At 44.7% G+C, this 15,115-nt stretch overlaps 1 protein-coding gene across 1 annotated transcript; it reads right to left on the reverse strand.

The window, feature by feature from the left end:
* Positions 1–3,757: 3,757 nt before the first annotated feature.
* Positions 3,758–11,730, reverse strand: LOC112554920 (neutral amino acid transporter A-like). Its single transcript, XM_025222990.1, has 9 exons — positions 11,608–11,730; positions 11,293–11,370; positions 10,958–11,000; positions 9,564–9,675; positions 8,740–8,866; positions 7,536–7,769; positions 6,435–6,629; positions 5,746–5,876; positions 3,758–4,802 (listed from the first exon to the last, which is right to left on the reverse strand). Coding segments are annotated over exons 2-9 (891 nt in total). The 5' UTR covers positions 11,340–11,370; positions 11,608–11,730; the 3' UTR covers positions 3,758–4,800.
* Between the last annotated feature and the right edge of the window lie 3,385 nt (positions 11,731–15,115).

Consider the following 15,115-nt stretch of genomic DNA (forward strand, 5'->3'; position numbering starts at 1 on the left):
GAACCTCTGCTTACTCACAGAAGTCCTGTTTAGTTCTCGTCGGACAAAAAGAAGCGGGTGGCTTTTGCTTTGTCAACACGTCAGGCGTTCAGGGTCGGGTGTAATCGTCAATGGATTTAACCTGACTTCCGCAGGCAGAGCGAGATGTGTGAAGGCGGTCTGGGAACAGCGCGCTACACTTCTTTGACTGCTGCCGTGGTTTGGCGCGAGTTGTGAATGAAAGAAACGGCTTGTAGAAGCTATTTTGGGCGATGACCTCAGAGAAGTGGGACAGCGGTGAAGGGGAGGCAACAATCATGCCAGGAATGCCTGGACATGAAATGGCGGCTGTCGCCATACTCTCCCTCCCCCACGACCACCGTCACCACCCCCACGACCACCACCACCTACCCACACTTCCCCTACCCCGAACTTTTCTCGTTGCCTGACAGAATGCACGTCCTGTTTGGTTTCTGGCGTCAGGATAAGTCAGGATAAGTCAGGAGGGGGATGCGATGGGAGGTAATCAGTGTGAGCGAGCACACAGATCGTGTGTATGATGCAGGGAGCAGATTTCTGCGAGTGCATGAGTCAGTGAACATGATCCAAATTTGGTTTCTCTCGCTGGGACCTTTGGCACTTTTTACAGATTCCAGTTCGCTGCGCAGCCTCCTCTCTCCTCCTCCACCACCCCCAACCCCACATCTCTCTCTCTTTCTTTCTCCTCCCCCCTCGTGACTCAGGGCCGGTCCAGGGAGCAAAGAGAAAGTTTGTTAGAGCCACTGTGCAGCCTGAATGCTTGTAATGTTTCCAAATCAGATATGTAAGCTATATGTGCATTTTTAGTGCCGATGTCAAGAGCCTGGGAGCCTCGGCTACGCGGAGGAAAGAAAAACTGCTTTCACGGGGGGAGCTGCCAATGCCGCCTAGCCTTATCACTCGCTTCTCCATCTCGCGCCTGCCTCACGCGCATCAACCTGCTTTCCATTGTCAGTTGCTGTAAAGTCTTGTTTTGACGGCCAGGTACACGCGCCACCTGCTGCAAGTCTTCGACAACGCACGACAATCATGAGGTCACCAAGGGTGAGCACTAACGTCAGCCACTGCGTACGCTTAATGACGTCACGAGGGTTTAAGCTGAATTCGAGCTACTAACGACAAACAGCTTCTGATCACAAAGTAAGAAACACTGCAGTAAGCTTTTTCATTATGGCTGTTATACTTTGACCTTTTAAGGTAGTTTCAGTTCAGTTTCTCCTGTCCTGAGGTAAAATATTATTTAAAGCATATAAAGGATATTAAAGCATGTCTGAGAATTTTTAGTTTTCCCTTACGCGGGTAAGTCATTGTAGAAACACTGACATATGGGTGATCCCCTCCCTCAGCCCAGTTACAAAACATGTTTCGAATTGTTTTTCTAAAAAAATTTGCCAATATGCCATTTACCTCAAGTAAAGGCGTGAAGACAGAATGAGATAAGATTTGGTCTACAGGTAAAGGTAGTTCCATCACTTTTTGTTCAAAGGGAGGGAAGTCTTAAATGCCGCACCATTTTTTTTTTTTGTTAAATCGGGACCAGCATCTCGATGTCCACCCTCTGTCTCTGCCTTAATCTCTTCAGCCCTCTGATGAGTCGCATGTGCTAGGCCAATTGGGAAAAAATTAATTGCGTCAGACGGGTATCGAACCGGGGAGTGTAAACCCCTCCAGCTTCAACCACCTTTTTCTCTAACAAAAATCTGTTCCTTAGACATTTGACAAGATTAAGAAAAATCTTCATCATTTTCCCGCACAAATGTACCTGTTGTTCAGCACACTAACGTGGTGTTAGCTGAGCATTCAGGCGTGAACGAGGTGCAGAGAGAAGGGTCCGGCTATAAGGCTAGCGTCCATGCCACGCTGATTGGTAGGAATGCACTATATTCATACTTTATCTGAGGCGAAAAAGGGCGTGTCTTTGTTGCCCGCACACCTCTCTCCTTGCACACCCGATAACAAACTTACCCAACCTTGAACAGAAGGACTCTGAGTTCAGCTCGGCGCCAGCTCTCGCCGCATCTCGTGTTAACACGCGCGAGCCGAGAGAGCTATAAATAGACCTTCAAACAGCAACATTATCCAGCTCTCGTCTTGTCGTTCTATTTTTAAACTCATCGTCTGCTCACGCGAGAGGGGGTGAGGTGGGGTGAGGTGGGGTGGGGTAAGAGCCGTTCATTGTCTCTCTCAGACCGCTGGCTGTAGGCTTTCTTCTCTTGTTCCCATCTCACAGCTTTTTATTTTGGTGATGTTAGTATACCTGTTACTTTAATATATTCATGAAAAAATCTTATTTCCTGTTGGATTTGTCAGTTTAGAAAATTTAAATTCTTAAAAAAAGGATGTAAAGGCACTAAGAAGTTAAAAACACACACAGGAATAAATACAATCAAAATCTTTTTTCTCATACAGACAAAGGGTTTGGATAACAGCTAGCTCGTTAATTTTTATGTGTTTGGCGTCTTGTGGATTTTATTTTGGTGGAGATGGAGTCGAGATTGCCTGTACCGCTGCGCCAACATATCTTGATAAGTGTTGTGGATTTGTATCCCAAAGAAAGAACATTGTGTCCTCCGCACACAAAGAGCGCCGTCTGTGGAGGACAAACTACATCCGGGGATGCGGTGGTGTGGGCACGTGCACAACAATTATCTCCCCCCAACACACACACACACACGCACCATCTCCCCACTTTTATATCATTAATGTGTGTGCGTGCGTGTTGTGTGTATATATATATCAGAGAGAGAGAGGTAAAAGGAAGTACTCTCTTGCATTCGGTATTTTTTCTTCTTGATATCAAGAAGCTATTTCTGGACGATCGTGGTGTGAAAACATTCCTGGCTCTTTGTGGTTGAAAAAAAAATCTTCTTGACATATATCGGGCTTTAATGTGAGGAGACCGGAAGTGAGCTCAAGATTGTGGCACTGTGACCGTATCTGTTCTCCTTGATAGTTCCAGACTTAACTCCACCCACGCGCGGCGTGTATGTCCGTGTGTGTGTGTGTGTGAGAGAGAGAGTGTGTGTATGTATGAGTATGTTGGTGTGTGTGTGTGAGAGTGAGAGATACTGGGTGTGTGTATGAGAGAGAGAGAGGGAGGGTGTGTATGTGTGTGTGAGAGAGAAAGAATCAAGGTGTGAAAGGGTGCACACCTGTGAGTCCGTACCTGCATGCGTGCGTCTGTGTCGACGTTTATAGACCACAAGTTCTGCAGGTTGTTAGCAAAAAAAGAACAAAAAAACAAACTTCCATATCTCTGCCAAGATTGCCATCGCGCAGTTAAACCTTCATGCCAGGAGAAATGTAGAACTGATGTCTACAGATTAGTCAGAATGAGTTATTTCTTCCTTCTAACAGGTAAAGACTTTGACTACCTACCCTCCTCCGTGAAGCCAGTGTGTGTTTATGTTTTGCAATCCTTATCATGCCTTTGTGTAAACTTAAGAAATAAATCCGAGCATTTCTTCTCATCATGTTGTTCCATTTTTGGGTTTTATGTTTATCCAACAACAACAACGGTTAAAGTAATTACATATCTGAAATAATCATAGTTTGGTGACATCCCTTGTGTATTGTTTTGTGCACCTGTGTATGGTTTTTCCTTTGCAGTTATATAGCAAAATATTATTTATCCACATACGTGTACATATATGAAATATAATAAGATATATTAGAACTCATGTATTTACTAATTTGCCGCCGAATTAGTTTTTTGAGTTGCACAAAAGATGATCAGCTCAATGTTTACAATACCCAAGTTTTATTGGGTGGTTTATTGAAATCGAATCTGATTTTGGCATTTTGTAAGTGTTTTATGTCACCCAGAAAATTGTCATTTCCTTTATTTGAGGCAGTCCCATGTTGATGATATGATGGAATGTTGTCTTTACTCAGCATCCGTTGATACACTGACCAGCTGGTGTCCCGGGGTGACTTTCATTCCCTGATGATGGTCTGATGGTCTGGTATCTACATCTGTGGCCAGGTTAGACTAGTGTTTCCCTCGACATGTGTACAGGGTTTGTCAATGTAAACATTTGAATTCCTCTCGGGGTGAAACTATTTCCTTCACATTTATGTAAAGCGAGATGGAGGCGCTGTATCCTGATGCTTAGTGCACGTGACCGGAACAGAAAGTCTTCAGTTCGAGGCTCGCCTCGGCTCCTGACACGGGAGGAGGGGATCTCTTTCTTCCCAAATAGAAGATGGCTATCGGAATGATCGGGAGAGGAAAGTGAAAGAAAAAAAAAAAGTGGAAGAAGAGGCTGACCTGTATAAAGGTCGTTGACACTAAGGAGCTATATAGGTTCTAACCTTCTGAAAATTTATTAAAAACCTAACCTCGCTTTTAATTTTAATGTCGATTGAATGTATGGAGTTATAACATAGACACAGATTCTGATTAAAACAACTTAATGATAAATTAAAGCATCAACATCCATTTGTAAGATCGGTAACCTACGCCTGACCTCTTCTGTGCATCCCGCCGGTAACCACCATCGTGAACTTTGACCTATTGGTGTCTGGCACATACTTTCGCTTCAAACAGTGAGAACAGAAAGAGTCACATTTGTGTGGTGTCTTCGTAATCAGAGAAGTAGCCTTCATTAGCCTGTCCTTTAACATCCAGGTCGCAGTTTGTTTTCTGTCCCTTGGAGTCTTGGAGCTCCAAACTTTTCTCCACATTCGGATCCCGACGTTCCAGATCTTTTTTTACAAACTGATAGCTAACCGCCGCGCAGTAGCAATGACTGACGACATTGGTTCCTGACCGAATGCGATCTCTGGAAACAAGATATGAAAAACAAAGTTCAGAATCTTAATGACTGATATCTTATTTTCTTCTTGGAGATGACTGAAAAATACATCAACAATTTTTGTTTCTAGCCGAATGCACAAATTCTATTTTCCAGTGAGAACTCGACACAGACTAAATGCTGATCTTGCTACAAACATAATTTAAATATTTTCGTAAACCTACAAGAGGTAGAGATGCAAACATTGACTGGAAATATCCTGCTTCTATCACCTGAACACCCGCTATGCTAATTTAATTACATGATTAACTACATCACCTGTGTGGGGCTACCTGTGATCTAAGGACCCCCTGTACCTGCAGTGACTCTCCTCTTCTACCTGAGTAAACTAGACTGGATGTGGCCATTGATACCTGTCTACAGCTATGAGCAGGGAGCAGGTGTGTCGACAGATGTTCCCCATCAGGTATGCGAACGGGGATATATTTTTGATTCCATTACTTATTTACAGGTAGACCAGTAGGTGTGATACCGTGGTTACTCTTCTTGCCTACAGGTAAACTAAGAGACAGTCCAGTGCAAGTATCATGTCTACACTATTCACAGGTCATGTACCCGCCTGTTGCCACCTAACCAACGTTCATCCAACAAATGTGATGACGTAAACGTAATCAAGTTTCTGATCCCAGTCACGTGATCAAATACGTCGTCGCCAAAAGGTGCAAAGTGGCGCAGATGTTATCTATATTTCTAGGTAAAAGTACAGGTAAAAGTACAAGCACACCCAATGTCTACAAGACTTACAGGTGCGTTTTCGGGTACTTAAGCTTTAGCAGGTAAGTCTTTGTTGTGATTGCAGGTGAAGTAAGTACACAAGGTCGGTCTGTTGTAATGTCTGTCTACTCAGGTGTGCCTGTAAAGGTACTGACAGGTTAGCTCGACAGGTGGAATCTGTTTTCACTCTACTCACAGGTACCACTCCACAGCGAACAGCAGCTCGATCTGACCCGGGATGTTGAGGGCGCCAGAATGATCACCAAGGTTACCAGACTGGAGCTGGGTACCGAGGGCAAGGCCATGGCGCTGACGGCTGTCAGGACTCTGGACACAGCATGGCAGGTGAACATGATAAAGCCGGCAACGATGATGATGATGATGAGGATGATGATGATGAGGAGGAGGAGGAGGAAGAGGAGGAGGAGAAGGAGGAGGCCGACTTCAATGATGATGATGACGATAACGACGAAATGTTAGAGGTGACTGCAATGATAAGAATGGGAGTAATAGTGCGGCAGTAATGTCATGACAATCATGCCAAGGTTTGAATCCCAGTACTCTTAAACAACCGGTAGAATTGTCACGTGACCTTAAATTATTTAGTAGCATTGTGGTGCGTACGGTTATAGGCATCCAGTAATGTTATTTCCATTCTTTGTTTGCAGGAAATGATTAATTAGCAAATAATGTTGTTGTTGTTGTTGTTGTTCATGTAACCAAAGCCATCTGGCGGTGAGAGTAAATAACAACATGGCGGACATGACGTTATCCAAACTATTTTTGTTTACATTGCACCACAGCATCGACCTAACATGAAGTAACGTCTAATCCCCCCGACGGCGTCTGTGCTAACAGTCACGTGACCAAAGCAAGCCAGCTCACGTGATGACGACGACGTCGCTGGCGGAGAGCGGGACGTCGATGTACTGGGCGATGAAGATGGCGGCGGAGACGATGAAGACAGCGCTGCCGTTGGCGCTGAGGGTGACGCTGAAGGGGACGGCGAAGCGCGTGACCCGGGGGTCGATGTTGTTCTTGACCTCGCAGCAGTGAATCATCTCCGGCAGAGCCACGGCACTGAGACGGAGTGTGGCAAGCACATTACTAATCGACTTAAGAACTAATTAATTAAGTAAAGGTGTTACCCTGAGAAAGAGGCTAAAAATATATTCCTCCGTGTGTGTCGCAATGCTGGTGGTGTAAGAGGCAGGTGAGGAACTGAGGAAGGAGTGCAGGTGACAGAAGTTGCTGGAGAGGTGTGGAAGGGATTAATGTTAATGACCTAGATGATGTTGAGGTTACAGCTGGTGACCTGGTGTTGCTGCTGTGGTCGCTGTGAAATAATGATAGTAGTAGAGGTGCCGGTGGTGGCGCTAGTGAGGCTGCCGGCGATGTTCAGCAACAGTTCATCACCGAAGAGAGAAACAACCGCAACCTCTGTAAAGAGCGCACGGTGATCTCCCGCGTGCAGCTCTCCTCCTCCCATTCCCTCCCACCGCAGACAGCGCCCTCTTTATGGCTAGTAAACGACACCACCAGCGTTACAAACGACAGGTCTGCGTCGGAAGTCGTTGCAGTGGAAAGATAAACAATCAACATTACGATGTGGCGCCGGAGAGTAGGTGGATGGGTGGGCGAGTGTTGGGGAGGGGTCATCTGCTGCAGGGCTAGGGTGTCTTACAGCATGCAGCAACACGGCAGACTGACGTACAGCACGTGCTGCGCGACTTCACCCGACTACAAAACTAGTCTCCCTTCCTCTCCTTTAAATTGTTTAAAATAATAATAATTTTTATGCTAGGCGCTAAGAGCTCATAACATCATTACATACAACAACCTCCTAACATTAAAACTCACTTATTACTTATGCAGTGTCGCCACAACGGTCAAACGACAGTCACACGAGAGGCAGATAACTTACAAACGACAGTCACACAACAGGCAGACGACAGCCACTGGGAGGTCGGCGTACAATACACTCACGTGCTGGTGGCTGCAAAGCCGATGAAATAGGGTCTAAGGATGGAGAGGTGAAAGGTCAGGGGGTTGCGTCGGGTCAGGGCAAAGAGCAGCAAGGACAACACGACGAGCTGGTGGATAAGCACGCCAACGGTCACCACCACCACGAACATGCCCAACTTGCTGAAGCTCTCCGCCACGTCGTCCACGCTGGCGATGGCTTTGGCGATGAGGCTGGCCACACCCAGGGGGGTCGTCCTGTCAACGAAAGGATGTGTCGTCACTGACCCCAGTCTTTCTTTACTGTCATTAATCGAGAAGGGGGAGAGGTACGTTTGTTTAAATGATATAGAATACTGTTTGATGTAGAACATGAATGATGATGATTTTAAGCCATAGGCTTCTGACTGGCAAAGGGAGACAACAATGCCTCTCCAAAACTAGGATACTCTCCCTTTAACCAGAAAGTTTTTCCACTCTTCCTTCTCTCCTACACTCACGCGGTCTCGAACGCCAGATTACAGTTGACGGCAGGGCGTCAGCAGATTACAACGGTGACGGCGGGCGTCAGTAAACATCGCGAGACTTGTCGAGAATAGCAAGAAGCGGCGTCAGCAAGGACAGCGCCGACGATAATGGCGATGAGGTGTGACACGTTTACGAGGAAGATTAAGAGGCAAGAAAACCGAAGGCGACGTCACGTGCGAGCCACGCAGAGTTACGCCAAGTCGGCGATAGCGCGTGCAGTATACTAACCCCAGACGATAAAGTCGTGAGAGGGTGGGTGATATTACAGGTGATGTACAGCAAGCTCGTGACGTGCTCGTGAGGTCATAAACTGACTGCATCAAATAATAAACAGACTGTTTACGGCCTGCTGAGCTATTTATGGCTGAAGAATAGAGTACTCGTTGACCTCAAGCACGGACTGCGACCATGAGGAGTTTGGGGCCATCATCTACATACTTAGACACGATGAACCACTTACTACTACTAGATTCAAAATACGTCTGTCGATCGCAACAAAACCTCTAAACACAACAAAGAATAGAAGAAATAATGTATAGGTAGATGATAAGCGCAGACAAATGCAAGAAGATGAAAGCGTTGATGATAGGGACTATGGTTGTCGTCATCTTTGTAGTTCTGTCTAGCAACCACCATAGCAACAGTACAACGGTCGTCATAGAGTGGAAGACAGGAGTGTAGAAGAGTGAAGGGTAGTTACCAGAAGAACCAGCGCATAACCATGAGGACGATTTCAGTGGCGCCGGCGAAGAAGTCGACGAAGACCTGGGCTCGTGGACCCAAGCGATTGGCGGCCATTCCCATCAGGGCGCTGATGAAGATGAGTCCTGGACACAGACAGGTATCAGTAGACATCAATTGTCTGTCACATACACCGGAATATTTGTCACTAAATAACAGACATTCAACCACACTTCTTTCTTTCATTTCTCTTCATTATAGCAAGGTGGGTATGGTGGGGTGGAGACAGGTGTTTTACGCCGAGCCAGCAACACAGCAGCCAGCCCTGTAGACAGGTGTCACAGTATAGCAAAGAGGAGCCGAGCAAAGCAGAGATGACTGCCGTGAGAGACAAGTCGTTTGTCTTACCTCAAGGATTTGTTTTTATTCTCGAAAGAATACCAAACATGACAGCCCTCGTGAACCGGCGAACAGCGATATTTCAAACACGATTGTAAGTAAACTGTTCGCTGGAAACGCGAAACTTCGAGTGGAAGCCATTGAAAAAGTCAGTATTCATCATTTGCTTTCTCACAAGCCTCGAAGAGAATACACACGACTAACGGTGCAGCAAGACAAGACATGGGTTTGCGATGCTGTTAAAAAAATTCTAAGACTCTTTTTTCAAATTGTATGATGATGTGTTCAGTAATCTGCACTGGTAAGTGTGACTGTTATGAGTTGGCTGTCCTGTGGAGTCGACATGACCACCTACCTCTGCCCTACCCATGCTCCCATCACCAACTAGCGGTCCATCCTGTTGCGTGACACTGAGTCACACTTACCCAGCATTCATTTACTTACCCAGCACGTTGACACTGTCGGTTTTGCCGACAGATCGTGACCGAGAGGTGATGGTGGTCACTGTTCCGTTGCTGACCTCTTCACGTGTGCTGAACGAGTATTCCGTTCGTGCCTGGTACACAAGAACGGGTAGTCACCAGGGTATAGCGGGTGTACAGTCACCAGGGTATAGTGGTGCCCACGTCCGTGTATTTGTATGTAAAAGAGTCCGTGATGGATAGAAAGAGAGAAAAGAAAGAATGAGAGATGTGGAAAGATGACAGTATAAGATAATTACAATTGTTAACACATATCCAGTCAGACAGACCAACACACAAATGTCTCCAGACACATAGTCACACATACACACACATCCGGACACACACACGTCAGTGTAATTATTCATCAGCATCAACCGCATCCCGTGCCGGCAGGTGGCCCGACTTATCGGCAAGGGAGGGAACCGCTCTCAAGCGATTTATAGCCCGCATGCGAGCTGCATTATCTCCTCTTGATACCTGCCCCTCTGTGAAGCGGTGCATGGTGGGGCGGGGCACGTACAGCAGGGCTGTCATCTCTAAGATGGCTTTCGAGAAGTGTTAGAGGTGTCGGTAACAAAGGAATTGATGCTAAATGTCACGTGATTTACTCAGCCGGAGGGTTAGGGGAGGTGGGGGAGGTGGCAGACTTCATGCCACCACTGCTCCAACTACAACATCCACAACTATCTCATGAACTGTAGACCAGGTTAAGATGATTCTCCCCAAAGAGAGGAATTTCACAGTTCATATCATGGAATGATAATTAACGGAAATTTTAATCTTTGCTTTATGTGAGAGCAGGAGGAATCGAAACTCACCCTCTTCATGGTTGTTAAGGGATGGGGAAAGGGTGGCGGCCTCGTGTGACCACACACACACTTCGCCACTGGGTGCTGCAACTTCATCTTGTCTCTTACAAAGACCTTGTCTTTGATGATGGTTCCAGTATCTCCGAGTTGTCTTTGAGTCACGTGTATCGGATAATTCAAAAGCATCCATTAAGCTTACTTCACACTGAATATTTTCTGGTTGAGCGACTAGGTGGACATTGTTCCTGCTTTTTTAATACCTTTGATACCATCTTTGATAGGAGAATTCGATGGGATTCCAACATTCAATCTGTGAAGAAGGTTCAACAGCATCTTTTCCGTCTCCGGAAGTTGGTCTTTCTGCTTCCCGATCTTTCTTCATCTCTTTTATATCTCTTACATAGAGAGCCTGCTGTCCTGTCTGTCTTTCTGATATGGATAGGTTATGGTATTGTTTTGTGATTTTATCTACAGCTGCGCCAAGTTGTTCTCTGGGATAAATAAATTATCTTATCTATTTATTAAGCCTACTTCACACGACATGTTCTTTAAATTTTGATCTCACCTTTCTAAAAGCCACTTCCACTATGTTGTTAGGAATGATGTTTCTGGAAAAGAATGACCACTGATCATTTCTTGTTCGATGCAAGTTTGTGGAAACAAAGAACTTAATTTAGAGCAACAGTAGTCAAGAGCATGCTTCATATTTTTATATTTCTATTATAAATGTCATCTTTCGAGCCAGTAAATAAATTTATTAATGAAATAGATTATCTGTTCAAAGAACCGCTTTCAGTAAGTCAATGGAAGTCAGAGCAAAAAAAGATAAAAATGATGATGATGAAGATGATGATGATATTACATCAACATAGGCATTCATAGGTGGGCGATCTGTTTTACCTGAGAAGGTCCGCAAAGATATCCTGGGTCTCAAAGGGACTAGTCATGTTACCGATTGCGCACTGTCTGTACTCTCACCTGAAATGACCCCAGGGGTCATAAGACAGATGCACATAAACTATTCAAATATTTTTGTTGTCAAATGCGCATGACAGCCGAAGGGACACTGCCAACTACATCGTCACCAGATGAATGGACAAAAGAGACACTGTAACACACTTATTTAGTGAGCACACGAACTGCTGGTAGCTCTCATTTATTTTATTATTTATGCTAATAATTATCAAAGTTCGGTTTCCGAGTTTTATTTCTGACCTGGTTTGATGGTGATGGAGAGGATGACACCCAGAATGCAGGCCAACAGGTTGGTCCCTGTGATCCACACAAAGGCGACGATCCCCAGCTTGCTGTTGGACTTGGGATCCAAGGAGGAGGTACCTGAGGAGTAGGAGGTGATGAAATAAACAGGCAGAACCGTAAAGTATGAGGTGTAAATAAGGCATCAGTACATGTGGAGTGGAATAAAGTGTAAATAAGGAGGAGGGTTGAGAGGGACTTGTGTAAGACAAGGAGACAATGCCTGTGGAATGAGATCCATTAAGGAACAATACCTGTAGAACGTGATGTGTAAATAAGAAGGTGCTACTTATGAAATGAGATGTAAATAATGAAGCAAGACCTTATCAATGAGAGTAAAATACGTAAATAAATAAGGAATTTCCGGAGAGACAGTGATGTAAATAAGGAGGCAGGCCCTGCGGAGTACATAATGCGTGCACTTGGTGAACCCAGGTTAGTATACTCGACATTTATGTTCCTTTTATCGGCATCTCAGAAACTTTAATAAGATTATCTAAGGGATTTTTCTAAGTTTCAAGACGATTTCTTGTTAAACTTTTTAAAAACTTATTTCAGCTTTAACCTTGGATATAAACTTTCTTCTTTCTTTCACACACAGATAATGATGTGCTCGAATATGTTTGAAAAAGTGTAAGAAGCAGGATGAAGTGAACTAGTTACCTGTACTGTACACCCCACATTTCGCAGACAATTTAGCCCTGAGATCGTACTAGTGACCTATCGACACACCTGCCATACTTACCTGTGATGACGCTGCTGGCAACCAGTGGTACTATCATCAGGTACAGCATGCGTAAGAACAGCTCCCCCGGCATACCTTTCATGAAAAAAAAAAAAAAAAAAAAAAACAACTGACAACTTTGTGTGTTGTCATACACCAAGAAAGTTTCCACCCCAACAACCACGCTAACCAAGTTAGGCCCGTTACACAGCAGCATGTGTTTGGGTAAGAAGTTTCTTTAAGAAGGGATGTATAGGGTGGAGACTACAAAGGCCTGGGGTCGATTCCGCGGTGAGTTCGAACCACAGAAAATGTGTGCTTGCATGGGGAGCAGGGAGCATCTAAAAACAAGATATCGCCAAGATGAACTGCGGAAGAAAAATAATCACTGGGTACTCGGCCTCAGGACCTGCAGCTCACCTATCCACAGGAGGGCATCTCCGGACGGCTTCAGCTCCCGAACACCGAAGCCAATGGCGAAGCCTATGACGACCCCCAGCAGCGTCAGCAGCAGCACAGCATTTTGCTGCAAGTACACGCGGGCCCCGCGCCGTTTGTGGCCAGCAGGTGGCGCCACATCTTGGACTTTGGTGTCGACCTCGGGCTTTGTGGGCGAGCTGGAGTTACTGGAGTCCATGACGACAGCGCACTGCACTCGTTCCCACTGTAACTAGAATAAACCAAAGAAGGAAGGAAAGTGAGAAAGAATAAAAGAACGAAGATAGAGCAAGAAAGACAAAAAAGAAGCACGGAATAATGGATTGAAGGAAGGAAAGAAAGTCGTCCTGATAAGGATTACAACTATCTCAACAAACTATGGTAGAGGAGTGTGTCATGATTTAATGTATTCAGTGTCTATCGGGTATAATTTAACTAATCAGGGTGGAGAGGTGGGTAGAACGAGAGACCGATACATGAAAACGACATCTTCTTCTGATGAAGTGCAGTTTTTCTATGCATTCTACTTCTCCCTCCTTCTCTCTCTATTCTATTCTGTCTGTGCCACCGACTGAATTCATGTACTAAATACATATACAAACAAATTCTAGTCGGTCATATTTTTTCTTCTTATCTGTTTTCTTCTAGATAAAAAAAAATGTTTTGTGTTGCTTCAAGTGTAGATGTCAACAAGATGCAGTGTCTCTCTCAATTTTACGGTCCACACTGCCTCGACCCACCTTTAGCTCACACAATGGCTTTAGCAACATTCCTTGACCTACACCCTGACGACTGGAATGAATGTGTTTTACAACCGTTATGACAATCACCTGCCCACCATTGCGAAGCGATTCGTCTTGACCTAATACCCGAGGTATGTATGTTACTGTTTGCTATAGACTCGATTTTCCCGGCGTTTAGTCCCGAGTCAGGTCGACCCATTCGATGTTCTTTTTGTATTGTTGGTCCTTTTGAACTTATGCCTTCCTCCCTCGACAAAAGATTCAAGAACTAACCAAACTTATTAAGGTAAAATGTAGGTGGTTTCTCCAATTGAATCTCATTTTTACAGTAACTGTTAAGCGGTTGTTTACGGTTATGTGGAGGAAAAGCATCTCCCTCCTATTTCGTACATATGGCGCATGTACTTTCTTCCTCCTCTGTACAAATACAGTGTCCTTCGTAATCAACGATAAATCTTATATCATACCTTTAGAGAAAAGAGGTCATTTTTTCTGTGACACACTAATGACATTATATTTAATTTCTCATATTTTGTTCTTCCCTTATCTCCTCTCCAACATTTTGAAAGCAATTTTTCCAGGAAAACGGCTTAAATATAAAACAAAGAGGACTTGTTCTGTAAAGCACACTGTGAACCTTACTGCAGACACGTTTTATGTTGTTACGACAGAGAAAATAAATATATATCCGCTCTGGTTACGACAAAAAACAACTGATTCACAAACGTGTTGTGCCAACGTGCAGCTCAGTCAAAAGCTTGTGTTTCCTCACGATCCTTGAGGTGACGAGACTTTCTGCGAGGGCAAAAACCTATGATCCAAGCGTCACGTGACAACTTACAAAGCAATGTAAAGAAAAGCTTATATATGACAGCTGGGAAGAATCACAGCACAGCAATGTGTTATCACACACTCATGATTGTATGTATACCTACCTGTATCCTGTAGGCAATGAGCTAAGTATTTGCTCGTGATTCTATATATTTATATCATAATAATCATATATGCCACAGAGTTAACCTAAGTATGTGCTTCACGAGGGCTGAAAACTCCCGAAATTCTTGTGACCAAAATACCCGAAATCTGCTCTTGGCATCGAAGGACAGACTTTACTCAACACGAGGTACGAAGGAGTAGATAGAATTCGTGTACAACTTCTCACCTGTAGACATTTGTGAACAATTTCCATCGGGAGAAAAAGTCAACTTGTTATGAAAGACGATGAGTTGATGTGTTTTGACAAGACGTGGCTTACCTGAAATACGATCACAGGAGGCGAAGCAAGCACCTGGGCGGAATCCAGCCTCAACTTTAGGAGAGCAGACGAGCGAAGGACGACGTTCGACTAAGATTTGTGATCCTGCTACCTGACCCTGTTTGAACCCGGACCACTAGGGTGCTGGGATATGTACATGGAATCTGAGGTAAAGGATCGCAACAGATAAACAAACTTCTCTTCCACTGCCCCTCCACAGCTGACAGCATTCAAAAACAAATACAAACGATTGCAAAAAGTGTACAAAGAAATTTATCATGCAAGTATTTGCGATTCGTGCAGTAT

Source organism: Pomacea canaliculata, linkage group LG14, assembly GCF_003073045.1.
Source record: "Pomacea canaliculata isolate SZHN2017 linkage group LG14, ASM307304v1, whole genome shotgun sequence".
Taxonomy (NCBI): domain Eukaryota; kingdom Metazoa; phylum Mollusca; class Gastropoda; order Architaenioglossa; family Ampullariidae; genus Pomacea; species Pomacea canaliculata.

Bases quoted from the DNA above. Each gene is read 5' to 3' on its own strand.
- LOC112554920 (XM_025222990.1), bottom strand. From the start codon at position 11,339: ATGACTAGTCCCTTTGAGACCCAGGATATCTTTGCGGACCTTCTCAG. The intron at 9,676-10,957 runs GTGAGATCAAAA...CTTGTGTACCAG, and splicing joins TGGAAGTGGCTTTTAGAAAG to GCACGAACGGAATACTCGTT. The intron at 7,770-8,739 runs GTAACTACCCTT...TTTCGTTGACAG, and splicing joins GTTATGCGCTGGTTCTTCTG to GACGACCCCCCTGGGTGTGG.